At 35.4% G+C, this 23,405-nt stretch overlaps 2 protein-coding genes and 1 pseudogene across 3 annotated transcripts; 1 reads left to right on the top strand and 2 right to left on the bottom strand.

Moving 5' to 3' along the window:
- Positions 1–6,215: 6,215 nt before the first annotated feature.
- LOC146920676 (uncharacterized) lies at positions 6,216–7,117 on the bottom strand. The gene is made up of 2 exons (XM_085711191.1): positions 6,763–7,117; positions 6,216–6,667 (listed from the first exon to the last, which is right to left on the bottom strand). The coding sequence occupies exons 1-2, from the start codon at positions 7,115–7,117 to the stop codon at positions 6,216–6,218; spliced, it is 807 nt and encodes a 268-aa protein (XP_085567317.1).
- A 2-nt stretch (positions 7,118–7,119) lies between these two features.
- LOC146920675 (uncharacterized) lies at positions 7,120–19,871 on the top strand (annotated as a pseudogene). The gene is made up of 7 exons (XR_015011102.1): positions 7,120–7,131; positions 8,454–8,569; positions 16,127–16,338; positions 16,638–17,104; positions 17,358–17,516; positions 19,459–19,644; positions 19,804–19,871. The product of XR_015011102.1 is annotated as an uncharacterized LOC146920675 (transcript).
- A 2,751-nt stretch (positions 19,872–22,622) lies between these two features.
- On the bottom strand, positions 22,623–23,360 carry LOC146920674 (F-box/kelch-repeat protein At3g23880-like). The gene has a single exon (XM_085711190.1). The coding sequence runs from the start codon at positions 23,358–23,360 to the stop codon at positions 22,623–22,625; it is 738 nt and encodes a 245-aa protein (XP_085567316.1).
- Positions 23,361–23,405: the final 45 nt, after the last annotated feature.

Genomic DNA, 23,405 nt, shown 5'->3' with positions numbered 1-23,405 from the left:
ATTTACATATGATACAAAAATTCTTATAAATAAAGACACTTGGTGCACAAACAATAATGTAATGTATTATTTTAACATTTGATTTTACCAAATAACTTTCAAGTGTGAAAACACTCACGTAAAAGTCAAATAAAAAGGACAAATCTTATGTCTTTTTTTTGGTTAAGAGACATATCTTATGTTATATATATATGCCGAATACAAATCTTATGTTTTAAAATCTTATCTTTTTCTTCTGCTCGAAAAAATATTTTATAGTTTTTCATTGACCCAATATTTTTTTATTGACAGACGTAGACCCAAAGTAATTACTATTTCTTTAGGTAAAATTATTATTAACTCGCTTGACCAAAAAAAAATTATTATTAACTCTATGGATATAAACGTAATTACGAATCCATAGTGTCATTTTTTCTCTCATAATTAATCGATATGAAAAAGAAGACACCAGCTTAAGTTTAGCTTCATTCTCCCTCTTCCTCTCGACAACATCCTTCTCATTCTAATTTCGAAGATTTTGTTTAGTAAAAGATTAGTGGAAAGTTTATAAGTTATCTTATACACATCATTATACAACGGATACATGATAAACGAGCAGATAATTTGAAGCATATATTTGCCAAAATTAATGTTTGAACTAATTTATAGATATGAAATAATGACATAAATGTTTAATTTATATTTAACTTTTTTAAAATAAGATAACATACGTAAAATTGGATGGATTCTATGGTGAGGGATTAATTAAATCCCTCACCGATGGGCCAGAACATAAATGCCATTAAATTGAATTAATGGTTCAGATTTATCAAGAATAAAAATGAGAATATTCATAAAATGTCACACACAATTTTTTCCCAACAATAATTGAACCCAGAAACGGTTTTTCTTTTAGTTGAAATCATCATCTTCAACATCCATTCCAAATGTTGTAAAAGAGAATCTGCCGGGAAAATTAAGTATTGCTTTTAAAAGTTTATGGGTTTTGCTAAGAACATAGTTTCTAGGTTCAATTAGTAATGGTGACCTTTTAATACATGATGGTCGGATTAGGCAAGTGTATCAAATCGTTTACCAAGTAATAAAGTGATAAGTAGAGTATCGTATTTACATGATTGTCGTTTCATCCAAACAATTCGCGTTACTTATTTTTAAGTTGACGATATAATAAAAGAGTTAAGGGTTAGAAGCTTGCAATTTTTATCTGTTTGCAACAGAGCAAGTTTACTTGTTTTGGTTGCAGAAAAGTAAGCAACGGTTAGGATTCTTTGAATCCCCCCTATTTATATTGTTGGATATTAAATAACAATAATGTTGTCGTTTATTTATCTTAAGTAGACTATACAAGTGCTCGATGAGGCCGTTGGGACGTAACTAACCTAATAGGTTGGAATTTTGAAACCAACAGTATCTACTTGGTTAAGTGTGGGTATCACATTAGTTTGCAACAACATTTACATATCAATGCTCACCAAGTTGAAGGTAATTCGGATCGAATATGGAAAATTCAAGCTCCACCAAAAGTCAAGAATCTATTATCGAGAATTTGTCAAAACTGTTTACCAACAAGGGTAAGAATCCATGACCGTGGTGTTATCTGTCTGAATAATTGTATTATGTGATGACGGGACGGAAGAAAATATGCATATATTCTTCCACTGGTCAAATAGCAAATTCCCCAGCTGGTAACACATTGATCTTTAGAGTAAAATTCTGTTATTTTCGAATTTAAAAATATACCGAACGAAATTACTGGGTGAGTCACGACCAGGTCGCTTTCTTTAAGATGTTTCGCGACACTACCCAAGTTGTGCAAGGTAGACTAACAACCACGCCGTCTCTAGGATAAAACAGCCCAGATCACTGTTACGAGTATATACTGCACAATATATAGTCGCTCAAGAATTACACCTCAGAATATGGTTCAATCATAAGCCACTCGATACGGTACGTAACCGCTCTATTCGAAATCGACGGGACAGAAAGGAGTAGAAGAAGAAGAACGATTCGTTAACACAAATCGAAGGGAGAAGAGAGAAACCGCACAGGAAGCATCAACTGTGAGATTTGGTGTGTCAAATGAATGGGGCGAGCTCTCCTTTTATAGGCAGAGTTCGTAACAAAAAACGAGTGACTTGTGGATTAAGTCTGCTTAATCCTTAAGCAAACGTGTTTTACGCGTGACTTGGGGATTAAGTCTGCTTAATCCTTAAGCAAACGCGTTTTTGTTTCTTAATTGGATATATCCGGAAGTTTCTGGATACGCGTTTTGGATCGGGTCGGATCGTAACACACTCATTTGTTACGCGTAACGCTTTCGTATAATGAAAAATTAATTAATTAATTAATTTAACATTTTCAAGTGACAAAAAAATATATATCATTTTTTTAATCCACGACCCACGACCCAAGCCCAAGCCCGACCCGACCCGGCCGGTCGGTCGGACGGACGGCGGCATCGTCGTCGCGCGCGTGATATATATATTTTGTAGGTGTTCACCCGTTCACAAAATTGGGTACTCCAAGGGCACACCCTTAGAGGTCCCTTTACCCATATATAAACACTTACTAGTTGGGGTGACTCTCCAATGTCGGACATTTTTAAGTCACACCCACACACTAGTTCTTTCATAGTGTTTTCTTTCCAATTTTTCGCACTAGAATTAACTAGTGTTTCAACAATAAGCCACTTGACTTCAAAATGGTTTCGTAAATCGTTTCCATAAGATTTGCTAATATACAAAGGTGTCGCCAACAACTTGAACCTTTGCATAGTGGAAGGTATTCTGATTTAACAAGAGTTGCTTACAGCATTGAACTCTATCTCAGACATAGAATCCACACACAAACCTTTTCATAGCTGTATTCTAAAAGCCCGTGCGTTTTAAGGCCCTGCACGTGTATCCCGGTTTTAACGAATGTCTAGGAATTCTGCCTCGAAATTCCATAGGACCAGCCTAAGTTCCACATTCGTATAGGAGAGTCTATCAAGGGTACTCCTGTAGCTGTGTACCCCACTCAACATAGAGTATAGATCTCATTAAGAGTTACTATTACCTCATCCTTCTTTTGCTGCAGGATCATGCTTTCTATATTCTTTCTCTCATAGCATGTTCTACGACTTCATGACTTGTTTTTACCCATTGAACCTAAGTCTTGGGATCTCCAGTCATATAGGTTGGGTTACCATCATTCAGTGGGCTATAGACATTAGTCCCATCCTAATGGATGTTTCTCGGACTTTCTCTCTATTAAGTCCTTTCGTCAAAGGATCAGCTAAGTTTTCATTCGTACGTACAAAATCAACTCTAACCGCTCCATTAGAGATACACTCTCTAATCGTGCTGTGTTTTCGCCTTATCTGTCGTCTCTTACCATTGTAATAACGATTCTTAACCTTTGCAATAGTCGCGGTACTATCACAATGAATTAACACAGCAGGTAACGGTTTTTCCATAGAGGGATCTCAGCTAGCAAGGATCTTAGCCAACTTGCTTCTTCACTAGCAGTAGCTAGTGCTATCATCTCAGATTCCATTGTGGACTGAGCCAGAATGGCCTGCTTCTTAGACTTCCAAGTAATAGCTCCTCCAGCTATGCTAAATATATAGCCGCTGGTTGCTTTGGAATCATCCGACAAGGTGTTCCAATCTGCATCACTGTACCCTTCAAGTACAGCAGGATATTTTTAATAGTGCAGTCCTAATGTCATAGTCCCTTTCAGGTACCTCATGACTCTCTCAATAGCATGCCAATGCTCCTTGCTTGGCCTACTTGTAAATTTGCATAAGAGTCCCACGACATAGGCAATGTCGGGTCTAGTACAATCAGTGGCATATCTGAGACTGCCAATGATGCTCGCATATTCAGTTTGTCTAACACCATCTGCAGTGTTCTTATAAAGTTTTACACTTGGATCATAGGGTGTGCTTGCAGGTTTACAATCAAAGTAATTGTATTTCCTTAATATCTTCTCAACGTAGTGAGACTGATCCAAGGAAATTCCTTTATCTGATCTAGTAATCTTGATGCCAAGAATTACGTCAGCTTCTCCTAGGTCCTTCATATCAAAGTTGTTACTCAACAGTGATTTCACAGAGTTTATGGCAGGAATGTTTGACCCAAATATGAGTAGATCATCTACATATAGACATATGATAGTGCAAATGTTTTTATCATACTTGTAGTAGATACATTTGTCACTTTCATTCACTTTGAACTCATTCGAAATCATTAAGTTGTCAAACTTTTAATGCCATTGCTTAGGGGCTTGTTTTAGACCATACAAAGATTTTTCCAACTTACAGACTTTGCTTTCCTGTCCATGGACTACAAAACCATCAGGTTGTTCCATATATATTTCTTCTTCCAACTCACCATTCAAAAAAGCAGTTTTCACATCCATTTGGTGTACAATCAAATTATAAACAGCAGCCAATGAAATTAGTATCCTTATGGATGTGATTCGAGTAACTGGTGAGTAGGTATCGAAAAAATCTATATTTTCTCTTTGTCTGAAACCTTTGGCTACAAGGCGTGCCTTGTATTTATCAACAGTTCCATCAGGTTTCAGTTTCTTTTTCAAAATCCATTTACAACCTATTGGTTTGCAGCCTGGAGGCAGTTCAGTCAAGTGCCAAGTTTCGTTAGACTGTAGAGAATCCATTTCATCATTTATGGCTTCTTGCCATAAGTCTGCATCCAAGGAAGACAAGGCTTCCTTGAGATTTGATGGATCCTCTTCTAATGTATTGACCACATACTCAGGTTCATACTCTTTAGCAGTTCTTGCTCTCTTACTTCTTCGAAGTTCTGTAACATCAGTCATTATGTTTTCTTCACTATTTTTGATTACTGGATTGTGATCAGGTATAGTGTTCATACTTGCGCCCCCACTATTACCCCCACTATCTCTCGATAGAAAGGGAAATTTCGTTTCATAGAAATCGGCGTCATTTGATTCTATGATCACTTTAGCCTTTAGGTCATAAAACCTATATGCTTTACTGTTCAAGGCATACCCAATGAATACACATTCATAGGCTCTACTTGCTAGTTTGACTCTCTTGGGATTAGGAATCCTTACATAGGCTAGACAGCCCCATGTTCGAATGTAAGACAATTTTGGTTGTCTTTTCTTCAAAATTTCATAAGGAGAAATTTTATTCTTAGTTTTAGGTACTCTATTTAGCACGTAGCTAACAGTTAATAAAATTTCCCCCCACCAATGAGGCGCTACACCAGAATTAAGCATGATGGCAACTACTAACTCGGTAAAGGTTCTATTTTTTTCTTTCTGCTTTACCGTTCATCTCAGGAGAGTAAGGTGCAGTTGTTTCATGAATGATTTCGTGTTCTTTATAATACTCATTGGATGTGTGTGATAAATATTTAGTGCCCCTGTCACTACGATAGCGCTTGATTCTTTTATTGAATTGAGTTTCAATTTCTTTGACAAATATTTTAAACATATCAAGCGCATCACTTTTGTTTTTCATTAAATACACATAAGTGTAATCAGAGCAATCATCGATAAAAGTTATAAAGTATCTTTGCCCGTTTCTAGTCAAGTTGCCATCAAGTTCGCATATATCAGAATGTACTAACTCAAATGGTTCGGTTTCTCTTATTACAGATTTATGCGATCCTTTTGTTATTTTTGCTTGACTACAAAACTGACATTTTTCAAATTCATTCAAAGATAACTTAGGAATTAAATTGAGATTGCTCATATTAGAAATGATTCGTTTATTAACGTGACAGAGTCGTGCATGCCAAATATTAAAATCACACAACATATAAGCAGAAGGAGAAATTTTATTCATAATATTCAACTTAAACATACCATCAGTAGCATACCTTTTCCCAACAAAAACCACATCCTTAGTAATAGAGTACATATCAGATGCTATGATCTGTTCAAAACCAGCCTTATTCAATAAAAAAACCAGAAACTAAATTCTTCCTAATTCTAGGAGTGTGCATCACATCCTTCAATATGAGAGTCTTCCCGGAGGTGAATTTCAACTCCACATCTCCGATTCCAGCAACTTCAGTGGTGTGGGAATCTCCCAGCAACACCTTCTGATCTTCAGCAGCAGTGTATGTCTTGATCATAGCACATTCATAACAGACATGGCGAGAGGCGCCAGTGTCTATCCACCAACCATCAGATCCACCCACCATGTTGATTTCAGTTATCATTGCCATATACGGCTACTCCTCATTTGTTGTCAAGTGAGCCTGAGCTTGAGCTGGTCTAGTGGATGGGTTTCTACACTTTCGTGCCATATGACCTGGTTGTCCGCAATTGTAGCAATTAAACGGTTGAGCAGGGTCCTTCTTTGGTGGTTGAGCTCTTGGGACCTTTTGTGGGTTCCCATTCTTATACCAATTGGAATTCTTATTTGCAGGGCGGTTCTGATTCTTAAATTTTTTGCCAGTAGGCTTCAGAACAACACCCACAGATTTCTTTATAGCGTTGTTGTTTGAGACAGCAAACACCTCTTCATTATGTTCTTGTTTTCTTGCCTCTTCTTCAATACGAAGTCGAGTAATCAGACTTTCAAGAGAAAACTCCTTAGTCTTATGCCTAAGGGCTTTCTTGAAGTCCTTCCAAGCAGGGGGCAGTTTATCAATTATCACAGCAATGTCAGGTAATTGAATCCCTTCAACAAAAATCTCATATGAGCAATATTCTGAAGCTCCTGAGATTGTTCTTCGACAGATTTCTCGTCGTTCATCTTATAGTTCAGGTACTGGCTCACAGCAAATTTCTTTGAGCCAGCCTCTTTAGTATTATATAGGTACCGGCTCACAACAAATTTCTTTGAGCCAACCTCTTTAGTATTATATTTATTCTGAAGAGCATCCCAAACATCCTTAGCTGTCTTATGAATAAGATGCAGATCATATAGATGATCCGCAAGACAGTTCAAAATGTTATTCTTGCACAGGTAATCATCATCTTGCCAGAGGAGTATATCCTTTTCAGCCTGTTTCACCTTTTCAGCATGTTCGGCATTAAGCCTTTCCAACTCAGCATTTGTATCAGAAACAGAAGCATCTGTACCCGCTGCTATCTTACCGTTACTAGTCGTTTCCATAGGAACCGACATCGATGGTATCACAGGTATGTTGTCCTTCAAGACGTGGGCAACCTTTTTAGTAGTTAGAAAAAACATCATCTTTGTTTGCCAACGCTTGAAGTTACTACTGTGAAACTAAAACAGTTTGTTGAAATCGATAGTTGTTCCAGATACAGTAATTTCGTTGTTGGTACTCATGTTTTCAGAAACGTCTTAAAATTGTTATTTTCGAATTTAAAAATATACCGAACGAAATTACTGGGTGAGTCACGACCAGGTCGCTTTCTTTAAGATGTTTCGCGGCACTACCCAAGTTGTGCATGGTAGAATAACAACCACGCCGTCTCCAGGATAAAATAGCCCAGATCACTGTTACGAGTATATACTGCACAGTATATACTCGCTCGAGAATTACACCTCAGAATATGGTTCAATCGTTTGATCAAAGCCACTCGATACGGTACGTAACCGCTCTATTCGAAATCGACGGGACAGAAAGGAGTAGAAGAAGAAGAACGATTCGTTAACACAAATCGAAGGGAGAAGAGAGAAACCGCACAGGAAGCATCAACTGTGAGATTTGGTGTGTCGAATGAGTGGGACGAGCTCTCCTTTTATAGGCAGAGTTCGTAACAAAAAACGAGTGACTTGGGGATTAAGTCTGCTTAATAATTAAGCAAACGTGTTTTACGCGTGACTTGGGGATTAAGTCTGCTTAATCCTTAAGCAAACGTGTTTTACACGTGGCTTGGGGATTAAGTCTTCTTAATCCTTAAGCAAACATGTTTTTGTTTCTTAATTGGATATATCCGGAAGTTTCTGGATACGCGTTTTGGATCGGGTCGGATCGTAACACACTCATTTGTTACGCGTAACGATTTCGTATAATGAAAAATTAATTTAACATTTTCAAGTGACAAAAAAATATATATCATATATCATTTTTTTAGTCCACAACCCAAGCCCGACCCGGCCGGACGGCGTCGTCGTCGTCGCGCGATATATATATTTTGTAAGCGTTCACCCGTTCACAAAATTGGGTACCCCAAGGGCACACCCTTGGAGGTCCCTTTACCCATATATAAACACTTACTAGTTGGGGTGACTCTCCAATGTGGGACATTTTTAAGTCACACCCACACACTAGTTCTTTCATAGTGCTTTCTTTCCAATTTTTCTCACTAGAATTAACTAGTGTTCCAACAAATTCAGCCACCGTTAACATTCAGACCAGAATGTTAGCTCTCTTATTTTTAATGTTTTACAAAATACAAGTCAAAATTCTTGAGCAGTTTTCGCCTGCAATCTTTGGCCAATCTTGAAGCAAAGGAATGATCTAACATGGAGGACTGATACATTGTCACAGGTAGCAGCCTGTGAGAGGGGTATGAATCTTTTCTCGAGTTGGCAAAATGCGCAGACATGCAGCAATAGCACGGTGGTACAACCACAAGAAGTTGTCAACCATAGGTGGAAGAAACTGTACTCAGGGAGATACAAATGTAACATTGATGCAACTTTCTCAAATGCAATCAATACATTGGGGGATAGGCATGTGTATTAGGGACGGCCAATGAAGTTTCGTCTTAGCAAAAACTGAATGGATATCACCCATTCTTAAAGTTGATGAAGGACAAGCTTTAGTCTTACTCTTTGCAATTATATTGATAAAGGATTTGGATATTAATAATGTGAATTTTGAGTTAGATTCTAAGAGAGTAGTTGATATAGCTTCCATAACAATTGCACATATGAATCTAAACTAGGAGCTATTATAAGATAGTGTAGAAATTCATTCTCGTCTTTTTTCACAAACTTGGAGGTTGAGTTTATTAGAAGATAGACAAATGAGATTGTTCATAGTCTTTAGGGCGACCACATCCTTAGCTAATTTCCATTTGTTTATTGACATATGTGATTGTATTCAAACTATTATTGTTAATGAAATGAGATGGTTATTTCTTGTAAAAAAACATAAAAATGTACACAATTTAACATCAGGACCAAGGTTTTAAAAAACGGTAACGGTCGCGATCGCGGTCGCGTTAAGGTTTACACGGTTTCGGACTATTACAGATGTTGCGTTACTGACGCGGTCGTCGCGGTGTGAATTAATCACGATGTTGCACAAAGGCACAAATCTTATTATGCATACTAGTATTATATAATGAGTCAATGGGATACATCCCAAAAAGTCAGTAAGCTGGTGAAATTAATTAGTATGGGATTCCACCACCTAACCCAACTACGCCAACTTCCTCTCACTCACCTCACCTTGTTCTTTCTAGGTTTTTCTTCTCTGTTCTTTCTAACAAAACAGAAGCAAGCAACCATGGATTCACAAACCAAAAATCTTATCTCTAAATTCCAAACTGACACAGATTTACACACAGACACAATCAACAAAATTTAAAGTCCAATCTTTCCCCTCTAAAATATCATCTCATCTCTTCTCTGTTACAAATCTACAAAACAACACCCAAATTAAGAGTGAGAGTGAAATTACTTAGAGGAGGCAATGAAGATTGAAGAGGAATCAATGTAGATTGAACAACGAAGCTGAAAAGAAGAAACATATATGAAGTTCTTGTGTAATTAACAACGTTTCGCGGCCATAACGGAGGGTTTCACGGCCGTAACGACAGGTTTCGCGGCCGTAACGGTGTTTTGCGGCTGTAACGGCGATACGTAACGGTGTTTCAGTGTGAATTTTCCTCTCAACATTAAAACGGCAAATAACGGTATCGATGGCTGCCTATACCGTTTTGTAACGGCCGATATCGCGATATCGTTCCTGTATTTAAAACCTTGATCAGGACAGCTAATGCACCCTTCAGCGTAATAAGTCAACAAAATTATATATTTTACAAAGTCTTTTTGTATATAAGGAATTTATTTTACAAAGTCAACAAACTTAATTAAGTCCCCCAAAAAAAAAACTTAATTTAAGATCGGTACAGCTAATGTTACTTTTTTATATAGAAAAGTCCTCGCTATAGAAAAGTCCTCGCTACATGTTAAAATTACTGGCAAGATCCCCTAAAAAATAATATACAAGCAAGATGCTCCATGTACGTCGGCATCTTGTAAAAAAAAAATAGATGATGTTCGTATGATTTTTTTGTTAGAAAATGTTCGCATGGTCTTGTTTATTTACGAGAAATGTTAGGGATACACCTTTGAACATTCTCTTCAATATTCACTCTTTTATTAGATGAAATTAGGGCTACCAACAACTTGCACCTTTTTTTATGTAAAAATATCAATTTTACTTTGGTTTGTGTATGTAATTTGTCCCCGTAAATATACATCATTTGAGTTTTCTTCCATGAACTTACTAATCATTTTAAATATCCATTGTAGATATTAATCATTTGAGTTTTGGTCATAATCTCATTTGATTACTGATGTGGCATGTGATTAGTGACATGGCAATAGCGTGACACAAACTGGCAAGTTAAAGACCATGATGTGTCATCAAATAACACATGAATTGAACTTTTTGCCCTTAATGTTTCCAAACACGTGCAAAAAGACCATTCTACCCCTTTCTTCTTCTTCACTACCCTTTAACCCAAGTTCACCTGCAACAATAACGATGGTAGCCATATCCTAAAAAATTTCATGCTCCACAACTCCAACAATATTCAAAATAGCATCACTTGTAACCTTCAAATCTCCAATACTCTTCTCAAAATACAAATCCATAATATAATTCTCATTATCAGTAACATAAGGTTTTTCCTTTTCACCAAAAGTTATCAATAACAAGGGTAGGGGTATGGTTTTAAGATGGGTAGAAGAGAAGGGATAGGGAAGAAGAAGAAGAAGAACAAGGTAAAATGGAATTTTTTTTTCTTATGGGTCTGAAGTTATTAAGGGTAAAATGGTCATTTCGGATGACTTTTGTTGAGTCATCAAGGTCCTTATCCAATCAGCTTGTGCCACATCACTGTCACGTCACTAAACACATGTCAAATCAGTAATCAAATGGAATTAGAACCCAAACTTAAATGATTAAAATTTGCAGTAGTTGTTTGAAATGATTAGTATGTTCAAGGACGAAAACTCAAATGACATCTTTTTGCAGGGACATACAGTTTTTTGGTAACCCTTTTGTTTTTTGCTTTGTAAAAGTCAAAACTAAAGGACAAACTTGTAGTTTATGTTTAGATGTTTTATTTTAATTTTAATTTTCCTTGATTTTGACTGTCTTTATCCTATGTTAATATTTTTTTTTTGTTGTTCTCCACCCTTGACGTTTCCTTAGCCTTTGTTTGCGAGTTGGGTTTTGGAGGGGAGGAGAGGGAAAGGAAAGGCTTATGGAGAGGTAAACCCTTGTTTGGGAGTTTTAAAAAAACAAGGGAAAGGTTTTGAGGGGTTTTGAAGGGCTTCATTTGTCCGATTTTAAAGTTCCCCCAAATTGGAGGGTTTTGGGGGGTTAAACATACAAATTGACAATTTTTTCCTCATAATAATTCAAAATTCCAATTATAATTTACAAGATAAATTGCAAAGTATAACATAATGTATTGATTTTAAGAGAAAAAAATGGTAAAATAGTAAAATTATCACATAAGCCCTCCATCTCCTTTCCTTGTTGGTTTCTTTAACTCCCAAACAAGAGGAAGGTTTTCCCTCCTTTCTCCCTTCCCTCCCTTTCCTTCCCTTCCCCTCCTTAGCCTTTCCTTTCCTTCCCCTCAAAACTCGCAAACAAAGCCTTAGTATCTGTTTAGATTGAGGTTTTTGAAGGGGAACATACAGTTTTTTTGGTTTGGTTTAATTTTTATGTGCGGAGGGAAAGGGATGGGAGCCAAATTCCTTATAACACCAGTTTTTGCTCCCTCGAGATTTAAGTTTTTTTTTATGGAAAGGTGAGTTATTACAATATTAGTTATATTTACATAATTACCTTCATATTTATTTTAAAATTCCAAATTTATCCTTGATGAAAATTTTAAAATTACTTACTAACTTATTTGTTGCTAAAAGATTTTAAGTTTGTAAAAAAAAAAGTCTTTATGTTTCTAACTTATATACATTATTAAATCACATTTCTATTGTTGATTTTAGGTCTGCTCTGTGTTTATATTATTTCCTTCTTCAAGGCACTCATATGTATCATTTCTTTATTTGAATCTCTTTTTAAATCTTTTCTTTTGTGGTAGTGGGGGGAGTTTGCTCACAAAATTAATTGGATCCATTGGTGAAAGGTGTGTTCTAAAGAGTTAGGAGGGTTAAGGTTCAGAAGATTAAGGAATTTAATACAACATTGTTGGACAAGTGGTGTTAGCGTTTACTTGTTGACAAAGGTGGCTTATGGTATAAAGTTTTGGGGGCCAAAAATGGGGTAGATTGTGGGTGAATTAGGGGGATTTTTTAAGATGTCTTAGTGGTGGAAAAATTTATTCATTGTGCGAGAGGGAGTTGGGGGAGTTAGAAGGTGACTGGTTTGAGGAGGGCGCGGGGGGACGAGTTGGTAATGGTGAAAGTTCTTCCTTTTCGAACGAATGGTTAGATGGTGGGCTTTTATGTTTACGGTTCAGCAAGTTGTTTGATATTCATTTCAATAAAAATATTTCTATTAGGATGAGGGATATGGAGGTGGAGGATGGGATTTTTCGCTTGGGAGCAGGATCTTTTAGTGAAGTGTTGTTCATTATTTGATAATATTGTTTTGCAAGATTCTGTAGCACACACTTGATTTTGGAAAAATGATCCAAAAATGGTTATACTTTCAAAGGTGTACCTTTATATATAATATGTTAATTTACGAAGAGTAGCTCATTCATTCTCCCTTCACGGACATCATTTGAAATAAAGAGGTTAATCTCAAAATATCTCTCTTCGTGTGGCAGTTGTTGAATATAAAGGATATCAACCAAAGATAACTTGGTTTGACGTGGAGCTCTTCATTTATGGTCTTTGGTCTGTTCAGCGGATTGTGGGAAACAAGAAACGGTTAATCATTTGTTTTTGGAGTGCGATCTATTTGGGTATCTGGTCGACTATTTTGCAGTGTGATAAGTAGATTTATTACGTATTTTAATTAAGTTATTTAGTTTAATTCTATTTAGATTTAATTAGATTCTATGTGTTTTTATTTATATTTAAGAGCTTTTTACTTCAAAGAATCCAATATTATATTTCAGGATCAAATATATGATTTGCAAGGCTTGGAGCTAAAGAAAAGGGATTTGGAGCACAAAAATAGGAGATTTCCAAGATTTGGGACCGAAATATGCACTTGAAGAAATCAGAATTCGCTCCCCCAAGTCCGTGAAGGGCGCACGGCCCACGCCTGCAAGGCGCACGGCCGTGCGCGATTGCCAGCATCCCTTTTAGCTGCTTTTTGCTCCGAACAGCGGTTTTCTACGCAGCCTGCTTTGACGATAAAGCCCATGGATCTTCAGAGAATATTCCTTCAGTTATTTCTTAGGGCTTAAGTCATTAGTAGGCTATAAATAGAGAGCTTGTTCTCCTTGTTTTATCATCTTGAATTCTGAATATTGTATTGTGACAGAATACTATTTCTCAATAAAAGTTCTCGTTTTTATTCAATTGTTCTTATTGTTTTCTTCTTATTCATTCATGGCAACACCAACCATGAGTGAGTAATTCCCTTAGACCTTGGGATTGTTGGGAGAGTCCTATGGCTTGATCCAACAATCCTAATCCGAAACTCTAGTTTATGTAACCCTACTTTTCTTATCTAAATTCACCGTTCTTCACAACGATATTAACAAGTACCAAACTTTGGATGCGAACGCGGAGGGTTAGTACTTGTTAATTCGTTACCCTAGTTATTAAGGTGATGAATCGAACGAAGAAGTCTTAATAACCGAACAAGTGAATTTAGACAAGGATTGCGAAGCATGAGAATAGCCTAGTGAACCTTGGGACTTATAGAATCTCGTACAATCAAGGATCTTAATATAGGAGTTAGCCATGAGAATAGGTCTAACACCTTGAGAGACACACTCCCCGGATATCGAACGAAGAAGGGGATAGGCTTTAGAGAGATTCGTCCTTAGAAACTAGGATTTACATAAACAAGGATTAGGATTAGGATGTTAGGTCAACCATAGGATGAACCAATAATCCCTAGGTTGCCTTTAGCTATTGTTTTCAACCGTCGTTTAGATTACCTTGAAACCCTAATTATCGATTTCTCCCTAACCTTTACTACTTTTGATTGGAATTTAAATAACTCCCTGTGGATCGATACTCTCTCTTTATTACTACTACGGTAAACCCGTGCACTTGCGGATTTACGGTAACACAGTGGTTGAGAACTTTTAGCATGACTCTATCTGACATTGGTATGCATGCCATTCAGTTTGTAGGTGCCATCTTTTCAGGAAGGAAATTTGTCATAATTTCAATGTTATCTGGTTAAATTATATTGGGATCATTTGGAAGAAGTGTAAAATGCAGATTTTTCAAACTAAATTGTCATCCATTGCTCATATGTATGATATGGTGAAACCACATTTCTTGGTGGTGGTTGAAAGCTCATCGATTTAATTTTTGTTTAGATTTTCGTGCTTGGTGGACGAATCCCTCTACTTGTTTACGATTCTTTACTTTGTAATGTTTAGATTTTCATGCATGGTGGACGAATCCCTCTACTTGTTTACGATTCTTTACTTTGTAATGTTGTTGTCTTGGCCTTTTGTTCTTTTGCTTTTTTGTTTTTGTTTTGAGCCATTTCCAAGCACATCTTGTGCTTAACTAGGTCTCATGTACTGTTTATTAATATTAACACTTAGACGTTCACTATGTGTCCATCTGTCGAGTCTTTTTATTGCGTTAATGTGTATGCTAGCGTATGCGCTCTTTTTATTGCGCTAATGTGTATAAATTATGAACAAAAGATTTTATGAAATTTTGATTTTGATTAAAATTATAAGTATAAATATTTTACACTTTCATATTCTAACAAACTATACCGATTTTTTCAATGACACCAAAAATATAGTCACGAACACCTATAATTTTAATCAAAATAAAAATAAAAAAAAGGTTTATAATTTACACATGTTAGGGTAATAAAAGAGAGAATGGGTGTGTGTGGTCAGGAGAGAAATAGTAATGTAATAGATATAATAGAAAGAAATAAAGAAATAGAGTTAAAATGATTTGTTGAATGAATGTATTAGAGTTTGAGTTAGTTAATAAAAAAATAAGGGTAAAAGTCATTTTGGTCCATGAATGTGTAACGAGTAGTCACAATAGTCCTTCAATGTATCAAAATTTTAAAATAGTTTCTGGTTGTGCATTTTGTTAGTAAAAATAGTCTCGGACGTTAAAAAAATCCTTCAGCATTGATATTAACGTTTTTCATATAAGGACTGATATGACAGTTAGTAAGTAATTGTAGAGAATGATATAACAATAAGTAAGTATATAGCGGGACTAATATGCAATATCAACGAAACATTTTAATTTAAGAGATTATTTTGATTAACATAGTGCACAATCAGAAAGTATTTTGAAGTTTCTATACATTAAGATACTATCTACTTGCTAAATGTTCAGGAACATGACTAATACAATGAAATCCATTACTTTCAAAAAAATAAATAAATTGAAATACATTACATTATTGTCCGTACATCAAGTGTCTTTAATTATTTCTTTAAAAAAAAAAGTGTATTTATTTATCCTCTAAAAAAAAGTGTTTTTATTTATAAATAGGTTACTTGATTCCAACTCAAATACAAATCAACTCTAAATTAAGTATATTGTTGATATTCAACTAGAGAGGGAATGAAATAAGATCACCAAACATGAAAATGACCATGCATGCCATTTTTTAACTTTAGATTTTAGGATCTACACACCATTGTTATTTTATTTTATGAAAGATATTAGAAATATTTTGATTCATTTCTATCCTGAAACATAAAACGGTAATTGGTAAATGTATGATCTCTTTAGCAATCATCATGTATATCTGCATATGCTCTTTTTTTTTTCCTTCCCTCCAATATCTCTGCTTATATGTTATGGATCGATTTGGAAAATATTTGAAAGGATTGGCGTAGCTTATCTGCGTGTTTATGTAGTTGAAAGAGAGGTTTCAGGGAAGGCGAAGAATGCAAAAGCATTGCATATCATTCAACTATCATGTGGACAACAGATTCAGGGTGAGCTTTCTGGTTTTCAATTAGCTAGAGAAGCATGGGATTACTTGTCAACAACATACGGAAAAAATTTAAATATCAAGCTAGATAGAGTGCACCAAGGTACGTATTAATCTGCTATAAATTAAACACTGCCAGTCGTTTTAATTTTCCTGCAAAATAATATTAAGGAAAATGTTTGCCGAACACCTCATTGGATGTACACCCCTTGATAGAGAAAAAGATAAGAGAGTTATATGATATATATATACATATATATATACATATATATATATATATGGGATAGGTTTGTGATACGATAGAACGAGAGAAATTAAGGCGTTGAATGGATATTTAGGGGAATATGAGATGTACAAATATCATTATTGTAATATTTATGCATATTTAAACGTAAATGGCAGATGATAACCATCTTAGTGTGCGACATAAAATGCTATTGAGGATGGTGAAGGCCGGTGATTCTATTGAAGCTATCCAAGGAATAAATTGGGGTGATATAACATCTGATTCAGGTGAGACGCTGCTTCACATTGCAGTAATCGCTGGGAATGTAAAAAATGTGGAAATATTGGTAAGCCAAGGGAACGAAGAGTTTGTAACAAAGAAAGATACGCGTGGTCATACAGCTCTTGCTCTTGCAGCTTGTTATAACGAAAAAAGTGATATATGGTAGATGATACTGAGAGTGAACTAGGGAAGACACTGCTGATGACAAGGAACTCAGATGAAGAAATCCCTGTTCTTTCGGCTGCCGCTAATGGACACAAAGAAATGACTACTTATCTTTACTCCAAAACTCCTGTAGAAGTCTTTAACAATGTATCACGAATTTTGCTTCTAGAGCGATGTATCACGGCTAAAATATTTGGTAAGCAGATTTTGTTTCTTTCTAAATTTGTTAAGCAATTTTTTTTAGAAGATTTGGTAAGTAAATTTAGTGTTCCGATTGGTTTGAAAATAAATTAGTAGTTATTCAAATTTCGTTAAATGCTAGTCACACTATTTAGTATTGTTCTTTAAAATTTACGTATTATTTAATTTTTTATTATTATAAAACAATAAAAGAATATATGGATTAAGTTTGTTTGTTGACTTTTGAAATGTGTGGCTTGATATGATAGATGTGGCTTTGAGGTTACTCATACTTTACCCAAATCTGCTTATTGAATATCTACATGAGGAATCCAACAAATTCTCCGGCTTAATTGCGTTGGCAAAATTGTGTTACTCTTTCCCAAGTAGAAACCGATTCAGCAATGCACAACAATTCATTTACGATAGTAAGTTTTCAAGATTTGCCTTTTGTCTCCTATAAAAAACAGAGATTTGTCTTTCATGGACAACTATAATTCATCTAATTTGAAAAAGAATTGTCCACAATTACTTTCAGTTTTCCTGATAATGCTCACCCGCCACCAAAAATTGTTGTACACTACGGTCTAATTGATATCTAGTAACAATAATTGTTACTAAAAAAATTGTTACTAATTAAATTTAGTAACATTTAAATAATTGTTAGGTAAAGTTTATGTTACTAAAGAGCTTTTGTAATATTTATGGTATTATATCAGTAACATTAAAAAGGTGTTACTTACATATATTTTGGCAACACTTTTTGTATCACACTGAACATTAAAAATGTGTCACATATTTATAATTTTTGAGAAATTGTAAAATGTTTCGTAAAGTTGTTTAAACTGTAAAATTATGAATCAACCAAAAATTGTTACTAATTGAAATAGATCAGAAAAAGTGGATGGATTATATATAAGTAGTTTTTTAGTCAATCCACCATATTGAATCTAGAAATCATATAACAAGTATTTTTACACAATCCAAACAAATCACAATACTACATTTGGATCAACAATTAGATCAACAAAACAATGAAATAAGATATTCTAACTAAACATACTAATCACTTTTTTCGCCAAAATTTTCAAAAAAAATAATAATACTAGCCATGAGGATCTAAGCAAGCTAATGCAAAAAAAAAAAAAAAACTTGGTTGCACTTTCAATTGTTTTACAAACTTGCAACACCATCTTTAATAGCTTCACTTGAAACAGCTAAAATCTTTTAGCTACAAGTATTTAGAAGGAATGGGAGAACACAAACAAAAGAAAAGCAAATTTGAGGTATAAATGATTGAACCAAAATCAATAATTACTAAAAAAATTGCGATATAAAATTCTAGAATCTACCTTTACTAAAGATGAAGCAAACAACAAAATCCTATTGATTTAAGTGTTGTTGCTTTCTGAGTAGAGGAAGGGGATCTGATGTTGTTATAATAATCAGTAATATTAATCAATAAATATTTTTTAATTTGTTACAAATATTAATCAATCAAATTTATTATCAACAAACAAAAACATAGAATTATGATTGTTCATCTGAATAATTCTTAATGCATATTGTGCTAGCAATGTGTTTGGTGGTGTAAACTAAATGCACCCCGACCAAGATTTGTTAAAAGTAAAACCAATCCTGCCATATCCTAAGCACAGGCTACTCAACAGAACATACAAGCCACTCAAATAGTGATCAAATATAAAAACCACCTGAAAAGGAAAGGAAAAAAACCATGAAATCCTCATTTCCCAATGTAAGCAAGCCTATGTAGTTTGCAAGAAAAGGGTCCTTAAATAAACGGTCCTTCCATAAAAATCGAGAATAAACACACATTAAATCAAAATGCACTTAAACAACAAGAACTCCAATTTTAGAAACAAAAACACGTCAAATATATTGTAATAGAGCATTGCTATTTATCTAGAGAGTTTTTATCAAGCATTGATCAAGAAAAGGTTTAAACCAATTAAATTTCATGCTTGCCGGAAATCAAGGGAGGTAATAGGGTGTAATAAAGGAAAGGTGTGGAGCAACTACACTGTCTAGATGTTTTCTTGGAACTTTCTTTCGCTGTCTATCATTTTCCATTGTAATAAGCATGAGATTTGAGAGAAAGATCAAAGACATTGCTCAATAATAGAAACTCCAACCAGATTACAAATACAGATCGGACAAAATATAATCCAACATCTCACACGATAGTTTCTAACATTTTTTTTACCATAGTTGGCATTAACCCCTTACCCTATGTCTTTTTCACACAGTTGGCAATTGACCATCTAACTCTTGCAACTCTCTCATCAATATAGACCACACCATCCATGTTGTTGATAAGAATACTTAAAAGTCTTTGTGTTTTATTTACAGGTTTAAGCGTAGAAAAGCAGTTTAAAGGCAACTATAATATTCCCGATTCCGACATTGCAAATTTTGTAGTGTCGGTCACACGTGGTGCCGATAGAAATCTACATAACACTTCTGCGAAAAGTTTGTCAGTACGTGGCTTCCTCACACTAGCTTGGACTTTAATGACTCTTCCTCAAAAGCTATTGGGTATGTTATGCTGGTCCAATTCCCCTGTACTACTTGCACTTGATTTACCATCATCCATATTGATACGCTTGTAAAATTATGGATGAGGATTCTTTATTTTCTTTACTTTTTTTGATGATGTCTTGATCTGTGTTTATTTTTACTGGTTGATTTGTTCAGGTCGACTCCTTTCAACAATTGCATACTTGTTGGTTCAAATTTTCAAGTGTCTAAATATCCACTACTAGAAAAAGGACATTTAACATCAGAGATTTCACATCAGTGGACCATTTACTTGATGGGAAAAGCAACGCGGTGGCATTTTTGTAATTAAAGTGAACTCTGCAAAGGGTTTTCCCATCAGGTGAGAAATACCTGAAGGGGAAAATAATTATTAAAGAATTTTGACATCAGCAGATATAACACCTGAAGGGAAAAGTCCATCACACTTTTAATTTAACTTTCCCTTTTCCCTTTTCATCGTTCATATCGATCGTCCTTCACTTTTCTCTTCCAGTTTCCATGTTCATATCGCCTTTCACTATACTAACCCTAAATGATCTCACTCACTAAATCAACAAATCAATCCGAACCCTAACTCCTCAATCTCATTCTTGAACCCTAACCCCTCAATCTCAAAGCCAAATATTAAAACCCAATCTTGAACCCTAATTCGATCTGTTCACTGTACTTCTCGATATACAAATGGATTGGCCACCGTGATTCTGCAATTCAACATTCACTGTAAGTTATTGAACCCTAATTTGAACTCGTTTTGGTCCCAATTCGTTTTAACACTAAGTTCTCATTCACGTGCATCTTTTCCACTGTCATTCTCAGTTGAAAGTTGTTATTCACGCACATCTCCGATTCGTGAACCCATAGCTTTGAAGATATCAGAATTGGTGTTCTCAGTTGGAAATTGTCGTTCTCACTCGCCGTTGTTCTTGTGGTACTGCACGCCGTAAGTTCTCACCACGTTGGTTTTAGTTTTGTTTTGCTTTGAGGGAATTTCAATTTGTCTGTGTTCTTTGTTGACGTTTTCGTTGAATGGGTTTTGTGACTGTATTTTGTTTTTGTTGAAGAATTATGTTTGCTTGATTTCTTGGATAATTATGAAATTGGATAATTATGAAATTGAATTATGAATTGTTGGAGAATTATGAAATTGAATTATCAAACCACATCTCAAATGCTGATAGCGTGCCTCTAGCTTAAATGGGTGATGCAATTTGTATCAAACTTAATAAGCTAGGTTCTTATGTCTATCCATAACATTCTTATGTTTTTTTACATTGAAACTCATCCATTTAAAGGTGAATTTTACATTGTTGTGCTCTATATGGGAAATGGGACCTAGTTAGTAAGTTGATAGAGGTAACCACTAACCAGCTCCTGAAGAATTGGACAATGTACTGCTCTAGTTGTTATTGGTCAAAATTCTATATTATGAGCCCACAATTCGTAAACATGCTTCTGGGAATGGGTAATACCAGCTTTCACAAGGCCCACTTTTGGACCATGGTGGTTCCTACCATTGCTTAGTGGGCATGTTGAGTAGTAATGGCAAAATGGGACTGTAGGTGTGGGTTAGAACCGACACAGATAAGGACAAGACATGTCTTTTGGCAAATGGAGCTCAATAAGGTGAGCTTCAGTAGGGAGGGAGGGATCCATCAACATCTTTGGTCCACTAAGTCACGCCTACTCTACTCTGCAGCAGGTAACAAAGCTTTGTAGATATGAGTATTCGCAAGTGAAGCGTGTCCAGTGTATCACGTGTCAGTGTCTAACACCGATACATGTAGTTACACCCACTTATTATATTTTCTGTAATTATTATTATCAATCTCAACATGTCATTATCAAACTGTGATTATTATTACCAGTATCGACGTGTCATTATCAAACTGTGTTCTGCTTAAGAGTCCCATTGCATAAAACTACTACCATAAAATAAAAATCATTTAGTGACTTGTGTGGACCAATCAGTCATGTAGGAAGTTATTGGTATTCAGTTATTCACATGTCAATGATAAGTCAAATTTGTGGAGCATGTAAAGACTGATGATGGATAGGTTTGCCACATTTACTTATACATATACTACATCTTTGGATATTACTAGCCATATGATAACAGAAGATGAGCTGTATGCTTTGCGAAACGATTGGGCAACTTGTTTTCTTGAATTGTATGAAACTTAGGATTTATTAGGAGGATATATGCTTCAATGTTTAATCAGTACTGTTGGTTTGTTGTTATTTCTAGCTGGGAGATATGTTGGCACTTGAAGAGAAAGACCTTTTTTTTTTTAGTTTTGGTACTGTTGGGAGATCTGTTATTTCTAGCATGACACTTCTAATTGTTTTGTTTTGTGTGTATGAACCTTCTTGTTTGTTGTGGATGCATGTACCCTTCTTGTTTTTTGGTTGCTGTTGACATATAGACATTTTGAAGGTTTTGTTTGATTTAGAAGTATGGTTGAAGTTATAAGTACTAAATCTTGTGAAAATTTGTCCATCCAAAGAAAAAAAGACAGATTTAATTTGGTACTGTACCAGGCTAGTAAGCAGAAAATTCAAAAAAGAAAAAAAAAACGTGGTAATTCACATCGGTGCGAATTCACCTGATGTAAAAGGTGTTTTAGCACACTAAAACTCACATCGGTGCAGATTATTGCCGATGTGAATAATACCTATATGACATCGGCTACCATTGTACAGCCGATGTGAAATCCTATTTTTTCACACTATTGCATCTCATATCAAATCAGTGGCTGTCCGCCCGATGTGGTTTAAGACATATCACATCGGTTCACTGCCCGATGTGAAAAGTTAATGACATACCACCTCACCTTTAGTTACATCGGTTGGTACCCGATGTGAAATGTCAATTTCAACCGATGTGAAATGTCATTTCTGTAGTAGTGATCTTAGGTAAGGTTTGTTTTTTTGGTAGAAATATTTCGGTACGTAAGACCAGCTATTAGAGATATAGATTAGTGGCATATTAGTCCTAGTAAAGAGTAGTATAAATAACTTGTAACCACCCCATTAGAGAGCGACTCCACTAAGTTTAGAACACTAGTCTGCGAATAAGGCAAAAGGTTACCACCCTCAATTTCGCTCCGCACATTAGCTCTCAATGAGAAAATTCCCAAGTGAGATAGCATAACATTTGCGCTCGGATCATAGGACATTGAAAGCACTAAGTAATCATCTGCTGACTTGTCATACCCAAAACCATAAAAATAATTTGCATCTGGATTGGAATCAATTGTTGTAAAAGGTACTCGTTTGTGTAATCCGGTGGATGGATTCCATACACGAAGGCTTGAATAACAGTTCAAAAGTATAAAGCCTCTACACGAACCTTTGAAATCAATTTTGAAAAAAGCTTTGGGAGGCAACAAATCATCCATGTCCGACGAAGAAGAACTGTAATCATCGTCAATCAAAAAACTAATGTCTGGTGAATAAGAAGCACTATCATCGTTAAGCGATGCTTCAAGATCTATAGATAGAGATTCAAGATCTGGAGTTATCAACAAAATTCTATGGGTGTGAGCCGCGGCCGTAAGTTGAAAATGTGAATTTGCAAAGTGAGGTTGAGAGATAAGAGAAAACCAAGACTTACAAACGCATTTGAAACAACTAAGAGACTTGACTGGTAACCTTAGAAGGATTTGAATGATTAACTCAATAGGTAGATAAATACAGGTCTTCTCCGTCTCCATCCATACGTCTTCTTCCTCTACTCCCCTGTGACTTGTGACTGTTGT

The sequence above is a fragment of the Medicago sativa genome, chromosome 5 (assembly GCF_051527215.1).
Source record: "Medicago sativa cultivar Bolivia chromosome 5, Bolivia_mono, whole genome shotgun sequence".
Taxonomy (NCBI): domain Eukaryota; kingdom Viridiplantae; phylum Streptophyta; class Magnoliopsida; order Fabales; family Fabaceae; genus Medicago; species Medicago sativa.
The sequence above is the reverse complement of the archived record's forward strand: the minus strand, read 5'-3'. Positions and strand labels throughout refer to the sequence as shown.

Coding starts and splice junctions, on each gene's coding strand:
- LOC146920674 (XM_085711190.1), bottom strand. CDS start 23,360: ATGGAGACGGAGAAGACCTGTATTTATCTACCTATTGAGTTAATCATT.
- LOC146920676 (XM_085711191.1), bottom strand. CDS start 7,117: ATGTCGGTTCCTATGGAAACGACTAGTAACGGTAAGATAGCAGCGGGT. Junction 6,668..6,762: donor CTCAAAGAAATTTGCTGTGA/GCCAGTACCTGA, acceptor TTTTTGTTGAAG/GGATTCAATTACCTGACATT.